This window comes from Narcine bancroftii, chromosome 10 (genome assembly GCF_036971445.1).
Source record: "Narcine bancroftii isolate sNarBan1 chromosome 10, sNarBan1.hap1, whole genome shotgun sequence".
Classification (NCBI taxonomy): Eukaryota; Metazoa; Chordata; class Chondrichthyes; order Torpediniformes; family Narcinidae; genus Narcine; species Narcine bancroftii.
In genome coordinates this window covers 14,128,904-14,141,732 of record NC_091478.1, presented here as the reverse complement: position 1 = coordinate 14,141,732, position 12,829 = coordinate 14,128,904, and the positions used below count along the sequence as shown (strand labels likewise).

General features: G+C 38.4%; 1 protein-coding gene across 3 annotated transcripts in view; it reads right to left on the bottom strand.

The window, feature by feature from the left end:
* LOC138744188 (hyaluronan-binding protein 2-like) overlaps positions 1-12,829 on the bottom strand; it is a 62,552-nt gene that overhangs the window by 36,906 nt on the left and 12,817 nt on the right. For all 3 annotated transcript variants that reach the window (XM_069899950.1, XM_069899953.1, XM_069899951.1), the window contains one exon: positions 12,298-12,405. In XM_069899950.1, the coding sequence (XP_069756051.1) occupies positions 12,298-12,405 (108 nt within the window). The remainder of the gene's footprint in view (positions 1-12,297; positions 12,406-12,829) is intronic.

Here is a 12,829-nt window from a genome sequence, read left to right as displayed (position 1 = left end):
GTACTACCTCCGAACTTTCACAAGAAAAAAGTAATAGTGAATGATCTGATATAACTCTACTTTTATATTCAGCTCGTAATACTCTACCTTGTAAATGAGCTGATACCAAAAATAAATCAATTCTAGAAAACGAATCATGTCTCGAAGAATAAAATGTGAAATCTTTCTCTGTAGGATTAACTTTTCTCAAAATATCCACCAAATTTAAATCTTTCATTAGCGTATTAATTTGCATTGCCATTTTGATTTCTTTATACTTTTTGGATTTCTGTCCAATAAAGGGTCGAGAACACAGTTAAAATCACCACCAACTAAAACATTTTCATTAATGAGTTAATAATGAAAAAGCTTCTGAAATAAACCAGTCATCACCTATATTTGGGGCATAAAGATTCAACAAAGTCCACGATTCAGCAAAAATTTTACAATTCACTCTTAATACTCTGCCAGCATACCCCTCTGAAGGTTCCAATTCAAATGGTAATTTTTTTTATGAATCAAAATCGCTACTCCTCTTGTCTTAGAATTAAAAGAAGAAGAAAAAACACGACCAACCCAATCCTTTTTCAATTTCAATTGTTCTTTCTCAGTCAAATGTGTTTGTTGTAAAAAAGCAATGTCAATTTTCATTTTTTTAATATAAGCCAATATTTTCTTTCTCTATATTGGATTATTTAACCCCTGCACATTAAAAATTCAATTGAGACATCTTTTTTAACTACTAATATATTTACACACTATAAAATAATGCTCCTCTCTATAATTCTTCCAAAGAAGAAAAAGCCCATCAAAAACTGTTTTAAAAAACAAAAAATAAACCACCCAAAGGTAGTAATGCCCTAAAAAACTGGGTGTGGTGAACTCATTAGTGGCAGATGATTATCAAAGTTTTCAGTCAGATACATATTAATTATTTAATGAAATACTATTGAATAGAATCCATATATTCAGCCCAATGATTCCAAGCCCAACAACTGCTCTGGATCTTCAACATCAAGAAGACTTTGTGTCATCTCTTCTTTCTTTCCATTGTTTCCATACTTTCCATTCTTTCCATTCCCATGTCCATTTCCATTTCCGTTTACTCTCCTCTTAGGAGATAACGGGGGGGAGAAGACCCATTCCGGAAAAGAATTAGCAAAAAATTGAGATTGAAAATTTCCATAGAAAACCTTCAAAATTGCAGGATAACAAAAAGCAAACTTGTAGCCTTTTCGCCACAAAACATCTTTAGCTGTATTAAATTCTCATCATCTTCTAATAACCTCTTGACTCAAATCAGCATAAAAAAACACCCTATTATTTTGAACCATTAATGGAGATCGATTCTGTCTTGCGTCCTGCACTGCCATATGTAAAATCATTTCTTGATCTTGATATTTTAAACAACGAATCAAGACTGCTCTCAGTGTTTGTCCTGGAAATGGTCTTCTTCTCAGAGCTCTATGAGCCATATCCAATTCCAAACCTTCTGGGAAAAGCTTTTTACCCAGCACCTCTGGGATCCAGTGCTTAAAGATTTTTATAGGGTCAGCACCTTCAATGTCCACTGGGAGACCAACTATTTTCACATTATTCCTTCGACTTTGATTTTTCCAATGAATCAATCTTCTTCATTAAATCTCTTTTCTGAATCCCCCAATCTACACTTTTTCCATTTTTTCCTCTATTACGTTCTACCTGAGTTTGACACTCAGAGAAAGCTGTTTCAATTTTCTTAAAATGATCTTTCACAGTATCAACTGATTTTATACATTTATTAATATCACTTTTAACTACAGTAATTTTCTGTTTCACAGTTGACCTTTCATCACATAAAGTATTCATTTTTATTTTCATCTCCATAATTCCTTGATTCATTTGAGTTGATATTTGTTTTGACATATTATGCATTTGCTGCATTTGACAAGCAATCCCTCCCAAAACAGTGAACACTGAATCCAGTCCAGATTCCACTTCCACTTTTTGAGATTCACCTTCTTTAACTGCAAGCTCCTCCTCCTGGATGAATTCCAATAAGGAAGAAGTTCCTCTTCTTCCTCAGTCATCATAGGTCCTTTGACTGAATGGCTGCAGTTCTGGATACCCAATGCACCCTGACCTCTTCGGGACGCCACAGCCCCGACTTTCTCCAGCAGCTCTCGGACCCGCGATGCCACACGCAGGCCAGGCAAGGCCGTCGGATTCGCAGAGGCGTCCTCTGATGCTACCCTGCGCGCCACTGGGCTGCCCAGCAAGGTCGCGGGTTCGCGGGTCCCCTTATCGGCTGTGCCGCCCACGCGCACAGCTTCACATGAATGTGGGTCGGCAGCGGCCGAACTCACTGATGTGCCGGCGCCATCTTGCAGATGCAGGATCGGCGCTGGAGTCAAACTCAAACGGGCTGGAGTCCTCTGAGGCTTGGAAACTCCCAGCAAAGACTCTGTGGATTCAGCTATGCAGGTAGGCCTCAGTTCTTCCACACTTTTATATGGTAGTTTTTTCTGAAGCTGAGGTTTAAACTTTTTCACATTGGATGCCATCATAAAGCACTGTTATTTAAATAACTGTAAATCTTATTTTTAATAACTTTTATACTATTGAAAAACTGGGTATTTAATAATCCAGCTGGGGAGAGGTGGAATATATGTCTTCCTTCTACGCCATCTTGCCATGCCCCGCGGCCTTTAAATTTAAAGTCAATTAATTTAATACATATTTGCGCATGTATGTCTGTTTGTTCTCTGTGCAAATCAATATGGAGCACTCTAGATATGTCCAAGGAGATTCAGTAGGGTAACATTTGATGCAGAATGTTGAGTTTAACCTTTAAGGTCATATGAAGTTCAAAAGTGTTTTTTGACCAGCTTGCACTGACTTGTATTACTGTTTATTATAATTGTGGTAACATTTGATGCGGAATGTCATGACCACATTGAATTTAACCTTTAAGGTTGTACGAAGTTCAAAAAATAATGTGAACATGCAGCAGGACACCTCATTAGTTACAGGGCTGCGCATCAATGTGCATTCAGAATAAAAACAAGTGCCCAAACCCAGTTCAAGCAAAGCAAACATTGGAAGAAACTCCTCATAAGTCCGTAGAGTTAGACAAAGGGGAAAGCAAGAGACAGCAGAGGAACATCAGTCTCACCCCTCACTGTTGATGACTCCAGACAAACAAGGAGCAGGCAGCAAGAAACAAAACACTAGCATTGACTTGCATTACTGTTTACTATAATTGTGGTAACATTTTATGCTGAATATCATGACCTCATTGAATTTAACCTTTAAGATCATCAACAACTGAGTGTTTCATTTCCCAGGCAATGTCAGGTATCCTGCTAGTTTACAATATGTTAGAAATCAATTTTTCTTACTGGAAGTACGTAACAAGTCAGAGAGATTGATTGGTCCTGGGACCATTGTGTGTGTGTGTGTGTGTGTGTGTGTGTGTGTGTGTGTGTGTGTGTGTGTGTGTGTGTGTGTGTGTGTGTGTGTGTGTGTGTGTGTGTGTGTGTGTGGGGTCTGATTAGTAACTTTGTTGATGACACAAAAAATAATGGAGTCCTGGGTAGTCATCAGCTTGTCAAAGGCAAAACAGGGACATAAATCAGATGGAAAGCTGGGTGGACTGGTGGCAGATGAAAATTTAACCCTAGCAATTGTGAGATATCTCATTTCAGAATGTCAAATACTGGCTGACATTTACAATAAACTGCAGAGAACCGAGGAGAAACCTTGGGATGCAAATCTGGAGTTGCAATTGAATAAGGAAGTGAAGAAGGCAATATGGCATGCTTGCCTCCAGAGGGCTAGGTGTTGAGTATAGGAATTGGAATGTCCTTGTGCTAGCTGTACAAAACTTTGGTCAGGTTACTGTTCTCGTTGCCACACTACATGAAGAACGTAATAGCATTGGAAAGAGAACAGAAGAGAATCATTGAGGCGATGACTGGAATGTGAGGCTTTTGTTACAGTGAGAGGAGGAAAACCTGAAAGTCTGCAGATGCAGTGGTTGAAGTAAAAACATAGTGTTAGAGAAACTGAGTTTAGATATAATTACAGCTTTTAACGGGGACTTGGGCAGGTACTGGGATAGGAAAGGTTTACTAGGATGTGGCCCTAATGCAGGGGAAGAGATAAGAAGCCATTATAATTGGTGCAGAGGATTTGGTTTGAAAGGACTATTTCTGTACTGTACTGGTCCGTGACTCAATGACTCTATAGCATTCCTATGGAGGTGAATATCATAGATATTGCCATCTCAATACTACCAAGTGATCCTTTTACTTGTAATTATGTCCCCAGTCAATGAGAAAAATGGCTACCTTATTTTTTAAATTTAGACATACAGCACGGGAACAGGACATTTTGGCCCATGAGCCCTTGCCACCCAATTAACCTACATGCCTAGGTTTTGAATAGTGGGAGGAAGCCGGAGCCCTCAGGGAAAACCCACGCAGACATAGGGAGAATGTACAAACTCCTTACAGACAGTGTGGAATTTGAAACCCCGGTCCCGATCACTGCAATGGCGTTGCACTAGCTACCATGCCAAAACTTTGCTGCCATGGTTATGGACAAACAACACATTGAACTGTGTTGTTTGAAAAAGAAATGTAGGGCGAGGCTTCCCCGAGCATTGCAGCAATGCATTTCCAGCCACACGAAGCTTTGCCAGTGGTGTGGCAAGGCCAGTGTCCTTCAATTAAGACTGGAGATGCTCCTGTTCAGTAAAGGGCTGGTGGCTTTGGAAAATTCAATGACATGCAACTGTTGTTCGCCAATCATTCCAGAGTAGAATCATCTAGACTTTAATATTGCAAATGTATTTGAAACTGAAAAGCAACAAAAGGATTATTTATTCTTGAGTTGCACTTGCCCTCTCAATACAACTTCTCTGCTTGGAGTTGAAAGCATCATGTCGCGGAGGGTAGCAGATATTGATTGAATGAGTTCAAATCATAAAATATTACAGCACAGACACAGGCCTCTTTGACCCACCTAGTCTCTACTGAACCATTTTTTCTTGCCTAGACCCACTGACCTACACCCAGTCCAGAGCCCTCCATACCTGTCCAAATTCCTCTTAAATGTTAAAATTGAGCCCGCATTCACCACCTCAATGGGAAGCTTGTTTCATACCCCAACCACTCTATGCATGGAGAATTTTCCCCTCACATTCACATAGATAAACTTTTCCCTTTTCACTCTTAACCCATGTCCTCTGGTTTGCATCTCACCTACCCTCAATGGAAAAAGCTTATCTACATTTACTCTGTCTATCCTCCTTTAATTTTAAATACCTCTATCAATTCTTCCCTTATTCTTTTATGCTCCAGGGAATAAAGACTTAACCTTTCCCTGTAACTCAGTTCCTGAAGTCCAGGCAACATCCTAGTAAATCTTCTCTGCACTCCTTCTATCTTACTGATATCTTTTCTGTAGTTAGGTGACCAAAACTGCATATAATACTCCAAATTTGGCTTCACCAATGTGTTATACAACTTTAACATAACATCCCAACTCCTGTACTCAATACTTTGATTTATGAAGGCCAATATGCCAAAACCTCTCTTTATAACCCTATCCATCTGTAACATCACTTTCAGGGAATTATGTATCTGTATTCCCAGATCCCTCTGTTCTACCACACTCCTCAGTGTCCGACCATTTACTGTATATGTCCTTTCTTGGTTAGTCCTTCCAAAATGCAGCACCTCATACTTGTTTCCATTAAATTCCATCTGCCAATTTTCAGCCCATGTTTCCAGCTGGTCCATATCCCTTTGCAAGCTTTGAAAACCTTCTTCACTGTCCACAAATCTTAGTGTCATCTGCAAACTTGCTGATCCAATTTACCACATTATCAAACAGATCATTGATAACAATGGTCCCAACACTGATCCCTGAGTCACACCAGTAATCACAGGCCTCCAGTCTGAGAAGTTATCATCCACCACTTCTCTTTGGCTTTGCCTGTCCACCTATTGTTGAATCCAGTTCACTACTTCACCATGAATACCTTGTGACTGAACCTTCCTGACTAAATTCCCATTTGGGACCTTGTCAAAGGCTTTACTAAAGTCCACGTAGAAAACATCCACAGCCTTCATCAACTTTTCTGGTAACCTCCTTGAAAAACACTATAAGATTGGTTAAACACATCCTACCAGGCTCAAAGCCATGTTGACAATCCCTAATCAGCCCATGGCTAATCAAATAATTATATATCCATTCTCTTTGAACACCTTCTAATAATTTATCTAATACGATGTCAGGCTCATTAGCCTGTAATTTCCAGGGTTACTTTTGCAGCCTTTTTTAAACAATAGAACAACATGAGCTACCCTCCAATCCTCTGGCGCCACACCTGTGGCTAAGGACATTTTAAATATTTCTGCCAGAGTCCCAGCAATTTCTACGCTAGCTTCCCTCAAGGTCCGAGGGAATATCTTGTCAGGCTCCGGGGATTTATCCACCCTTATTTTCTTTAAGACAGCAAGCAATTCTTCCTCTTTAATTTGTTAAGGGTCCATGACCTCACTGCTTGTTCTCCTTACTTCCATGAAGAATACTGATGGAGAAAAAAAAACATTTAAGATATCTCCCATCTTTTTTTGGTTCCAAACGAAGCCGATTACTCTGATCTTCAAGTGATCAATTTTTGTCCCTTACTATCCTTTTGCTCTTAATATACCTGTAGAAACTCTTAAGATTTTCCTTCACATTGTCTGCCTAAGTGACCTCATGTCTTCTTTTAACCTTCCTGATTTCTTTCTTGAGGTTTACCTTGCATTTTTATACTCGTGAAGTATCTCATTTGCTCTTACACCTGTTGCATCATATACACCACTCTCGTCTTCTGAACCAGATCCCTAATGTCTCTCAAAAACCAAGTTTCTCTATGCTTTCTAAACTTGGCTTTTATCTTTTTTTTTTGGAAGATTTATTTATTAGTATCTTCATACATTTCAAATGAACTTGCTATAACATTACAAAATGATGTTCAATTTTCACCACCCCCCCACCTCCCACCATCCCTAACTCCTACAGTTATAAAAAAGAAAAGAAAGAAAACATTCATCATAATGATTATAACCACATTAATAATACCATAATATAATTCTTGATTAAAGTACCATATTTTCAGGGGGGGGGGGTTGGAAGATTGGATGAGAAGGTCTGGATTAATCTATATTCATAAATCACATATAAGGCTTCCATATTTGACAAAATGTATCATAATTAGCTCTCAAATTAAAACTAATTTTTTCTAAGGGGAACATTTTATTTCATTAAACCATTTTTCTATTTTAACATTATTTTCCAATTTCCACATTTTAGCTACACACTTTCTCAATATTGCCGTTGCTAAACTCAAAAATCTCCTGTCATATTTATCTAATTCTAACTTAACATCTTCACCATATATATTGCCCAACAAAAAAATTCTTGGATCTAATTTAACCTTCACTTTCAATATCTTCTCTAATCTTCACATATTTCTCTCCAAAAATCTTTTACCTTTTCACATGACCATACTGAATGCAAAAAATTACCAACCCCTTTTTAACATCTAAAACATTGAGCATAGAAATTCAAATCAAATTTATTCAGTTTATAGGGTGTATAATACATTTGATGTACCCATTTGATATCTAGCATTAATTGTATTAGTTACACTATCTCTACACAATTTCATCCATATTTCTTCTTGAATTTGTATATTTAAATCCTGTTCCCACTTCAATTTAGTTTTATACAAATCCTTTTTTTCTTGTAATTTATTATACATAGTAGTTACAAATCTTTGAATAATAAAGATCTCTGTTAACACATATTCAAATTGACTATATTCCAGAAGTCTCAAGTTCATTCCTATTTTTTCCATCAAATATGATCGGAATTGATAATATGCAAATATTGTATTGTACAATATCCTATATTTCCCCTTTAATTGATCAAACGTCATAAACAACAAACCTCTGAAACAATCTCATATTTTCTGTATACCTTTTTCATATCAATTGTCAAATAAAGAATTATTCTTTGTAAACGGAAGAAACTGATTCTTTTTTTAAAGTCAATTGAGCCAACTGATAATTCCTTATACCTCTTTCCACATGTATCCCGTTCCATATTTGAAACAAATGCCTTAAAATTGGTATTTCTTTTCTACCTTTAAAAATGTCATAATTCCATTTATACAATTCTTGCCTTTTATCCTGAGAGGAACATACAAACGCTGCACTCTCAAAATTTCACCTTTGAATATCCTCCACTTATCTCGCACATCCTTGCCCAAAAATAATTTATCCCAATTAGATTGATGATTACTTGAAATATTAAGAAGTCACATTCAATAAAATTGTACCGGAGGCTGGAGGAAGAGTAAGTGTGTCTGATTCTGGAGAAGAGATGAATGTTGTACTTCCAAAGCCCCGTTCAAAAACCCTTCTTGGGTAGTGAGGGTTTGAGGGGATTTAAAATTCGGTTAAATAAATTTTTACATGATAGAGGAATTAGGGGATATGGGGAGAAGGCAGGTAGGTGGAGTTGGGTCATAAATTAGATCAGCCATGATCGTATTGAATGGCGGAGCAGGCTCGATGGGCCATTTTTGGCCTACTCCTGTTCCTACTTCCTATGTTCCTATGTATGCATCCATATTCTCATCTTATGATTGTCTTTGACAGGTGCTTTGCAAGTCATATTGCTCAGTCCCCAAAAGGCTCAGAATCTAAAATGATCCTATAACATTGACTTTGTTGTAAAGCAGCACCACTGAGGGATATATTATGCCAAATTTAGGTAGTAAATTGCAGAGTAGTATATGCACAATTTACTGGTACTGGTGACTGTGGAACTGCAGAAACCTATTGCTGCAGAGTCTGCCAACATAGTTAATCAACTCTTGAGCACTGGATTCCAACCACAAGGACATTGACTCTATAATATTGGAAAGCGTCACATTTTTATAATGTTTGTAGATGCACCTTGATCTGAAGGCAAACAGTGATTTCATTTCAGTATCACACTCTCAGTTAACTGGGATAGAACTGGCAAATATGGCAATATCAAGAAGTCCAATCCACTTACACCATTACTACTCCAGTCCAATTTATCGAAGGTCCAACCTACATATTGTTTCCTTTCTCTGAAGTAAATAGCCAAAAATTTTTCATTTCATCTTTGAAAATGTTTGCCTAATTGTCGATTACACTACTCCTATTGATTAAATTTAGGGCCATAGAATGCAACTGAGTGGAAGATGGATCCACGAGCAAACAAGCAAACACATGGACTTAATATATATTCAAGAGAAAAATATCTGTATGCATTTTGGTCAGTATGGTTTATTGTGTGAAAAATAAAAAAAATTAAAAAAATTACACTGGACAACTATATTTTTTCCAAAAGGTTTGATTCCTGAAAAAATTGCAGGTTATGATCGACAACTTCAAGCTGATCTCAAAGATCATTTCAGATTTGCTGTATTGTGTAGGAAGATGGCGAAACATTAAACGAACTTTTATTGAATTTAGGATGTTTAATCACATAATGATGTGGACACATTGCGTTAGATCAACTGACCACAAGATGTTTCACCGCTGATTTTCGTTTGTACTCAGCATCTGATGTCTTTCGTGTCAGTGTCCAACAATAGTCGGCCAGCATTGATGGATTCCAATTGAGCTGTTACTGCTTTCCCATGGTTGCAATGCCCTGGTGAAAACCTTTCAGCATGTTCGTTACTGACTGCACCAAGAGCAACAGGGAAGACGTTCAAGTGCGAATGCAGAAATTTTCAATGACATGTCCACCTAATGGTTTGGTATGCTTGAAGTAGATTGAAAATATGACAGGAAATCACAAAAATAGGTTATATCTAAAAACCATACGTGATAGGAACATTTTAAGGTGATTTTCGTGATCAGCAATCCAAAATCCACCCTCTAATGTGTTCAGGAGCAAAATCTTTGTTATCCATTGTTACCTGATCTTTTCAGTCACTCATGCAAAAAATCAAAAATAATGATCCAGCTTTCAGAAGGTTAAAGGAGAGCTTCAATACTTTGGATAATATTAGTGATATTGTCAAAAGTAATCTCGACTGTTTACTGAGAGCGATAATTTGCAAATATCAGAAGATTGATTTACTCCTGGAGAGGAAAGCAGTCTAAATCATGTGAACATATTTCATACTTAATAATGGTATTTATATTTATTAATAGTGGTGCTGTTTGTATTGGGACTCAACAACTGTCCATCATGCATGTGGCCAGGTTTTAACCTTAGGGGGAGCAAGCACATAAAAAAAGTGCCATGACCACTGTTCCCTCAAAGCTGTGCATGTGTAAACACATTTTGCAACCTGCGCACAAAGGAAATTAATGTGCGCACTTTCACGACGCAGACCAAATAATTTAAAATTCATTACACATTTTTATTTTGTATTTAACATCAAAACACAAGGAACCTAAAGATTTGAAGGAAGATGCAGTTTTAAAGGAAGCACATAATTGTTATTGGTATTTAAAATCAAAACATAATAAAACACGCATGTTATTTAATTATTTTACATCTTAAACAAAATTTGGGTGGGTTTGAAGCACTGAAAAAATTGTACGACGCCCCGACTCCAAACCCTCTCCTCGGCCTACCACACACCTGAGCTTCCAATGCCCCGACTCCAAACCCTCCCCTCAGCCTATCACACACTGGAGCTCCTGATGCCCCAATTCTGAACCCTCCCCTCAGCCTACCTGAACTGTGGGGCACAATTTGCTTCTAATGAATTCAGTTTTTAAATAAAACATCTTTCTCACAGCTCTCTGATATACTCTAACTATAAATTGAATATTGTTTTGTGCCTTGGGTTCGCAGTGATTAACATGCATACGCAACACAAAAACCCCGATCCACACCAGCTAATAGCTGAATGTACCCAATCAGCAGGGAGCTTACATGTTGACACCCATTGACTGGAGGCACATAAGGAGATGCCAGATGCCGTGCTCTGAAGCCAAACGCAATCCACAAGAGTAACTCAGCGGGAGAAGAACAATCAATGTTTTGAACCGGGGCTCCAATTGATGACGTCCAAAAAACCATTTGTCACCCATCAGCGATTGTTATAACCAATTTACTATCTGCCCCCTCTCCCTCCCTCCCTCCCTTTTGGGCCCCTAGGCTTGAACCTACTTAGCCTAAGCTAGTGGTCAATCCACCACTGGTGAGCACACAGTTCAACAAGACGCCCCTTTTGAACAAATGTGCTTAGGGGAGCAACTGCTTCCCTGCACCCCTCTGGCTACGCCACTGCTGTCCACCCTTAACCACCAGCCATCCAGAAATGATCTGAACGGCAGCTAGATTTGAATCCCATCCATTCTCAATAAGACTCGCTTCAACAGATCTGCCAGGTGCAATGGGCTGACTCCTCAAAAGTCCTACAGACAATTCATGTGCCCCATCTTCCTTCCTGTTCTCTCTTGGTACCCTGTCTTGCACCCGTGCCCTCCAATCTCTCATTGTTGTCCCCATATGCTTTCTCTCCGCTGTCTTTCTCCTTTCCAGATCTGGCATCCAGAATAGAGATGGTCACATGAGAGAAAGAACAATGTGAGCAAGGAGGCAATTAGCCCCATTGCTCCAGAAAAATAAAACTTCAGAAGGTGCATAATTATCTATCATTGTAAAATTCCATTTAAGTGTGGCAGTATTGATCGGAATAATAACCTTTATCAAATTATTCTGACAACTACCAACAGTAAAATGAGCAGTTACGACATCATCCAGTTTTATATGTTATTAATAGTTGGATTAAAAGTAAAATCAGTTTACACAGATGCTACGTTTATTATTTTGATCAGTTTTCAGTCAGAAGTGGATGGAAAGAAGATTGATACACCATTGCAGTGAAACGTAGCATTATGGCTACCAGTTGCTGAGTTCCTTATCCCAACTTCATTTCTAGGGGCCCATAAAGAAAGTTCAATAACCTATCAAAGTAGCACTGATTTAATTACATTTAATTTTTGACATACAGCATGGTAACAGGCCCTTTCTGCCCATGAGCCCGTGCTACCTAATTGACCTACAACCCCAGTACATTTTGAAGGGAGGGAGGAAACCGGAACACCCGGAAGAAACCCGCATGGACATGGGGAGAATGTACAATCTCCTTGCAGACAGCGTCGGATTTGAACCTCGATTGCTGGCGCTGTAATAGTGTTTCCCTAACCACTAGGCCAGCCGTTGTTAAATGTACATTGGGAAGTATGACTGTAGACGTTATTAACATATTACCTCTCTGACACCTTTTCCCGTGGAATTGACGACGGCATCGGCAATTGAAACCTGAAGCAGTTGTTTCGCAGGTTCCTTGGTTCTGGCAAGGGTTTGACAAACAGGGATCTGGATAAACATTAATATTATTGTTAATAAATATTCACCCCCACTTGAAGGTTCTTTAATTCTATCATCAATCAAGATATATTTGAGGAGAGTAGAAAATGCACAATTGCTGGAAACACTCAGCAGGTCGGACAATATGTGTGGAGAGAGAAACCAAATTAACATCTTAGGTCAAACTTATTCCGTTATTTCTTGCACAGATCTTGTTTGAATCTATTCAACCTCAGCAACAAAAAAATCTGAAATCCCCCTTCAATGTTATCTTAGTCTCCTTTCCTCAAATTTGTTCTACACATCTTTCATAAAAAGGGCAGGCAAAGAAATGACTATAGGGAATACCATACATATTGTTAGCGTTGTTCAGCCGCAGATTCATACAGCACAGAAACAGGCCCTTCAGCCTTGCACATCAATCCCATTTACC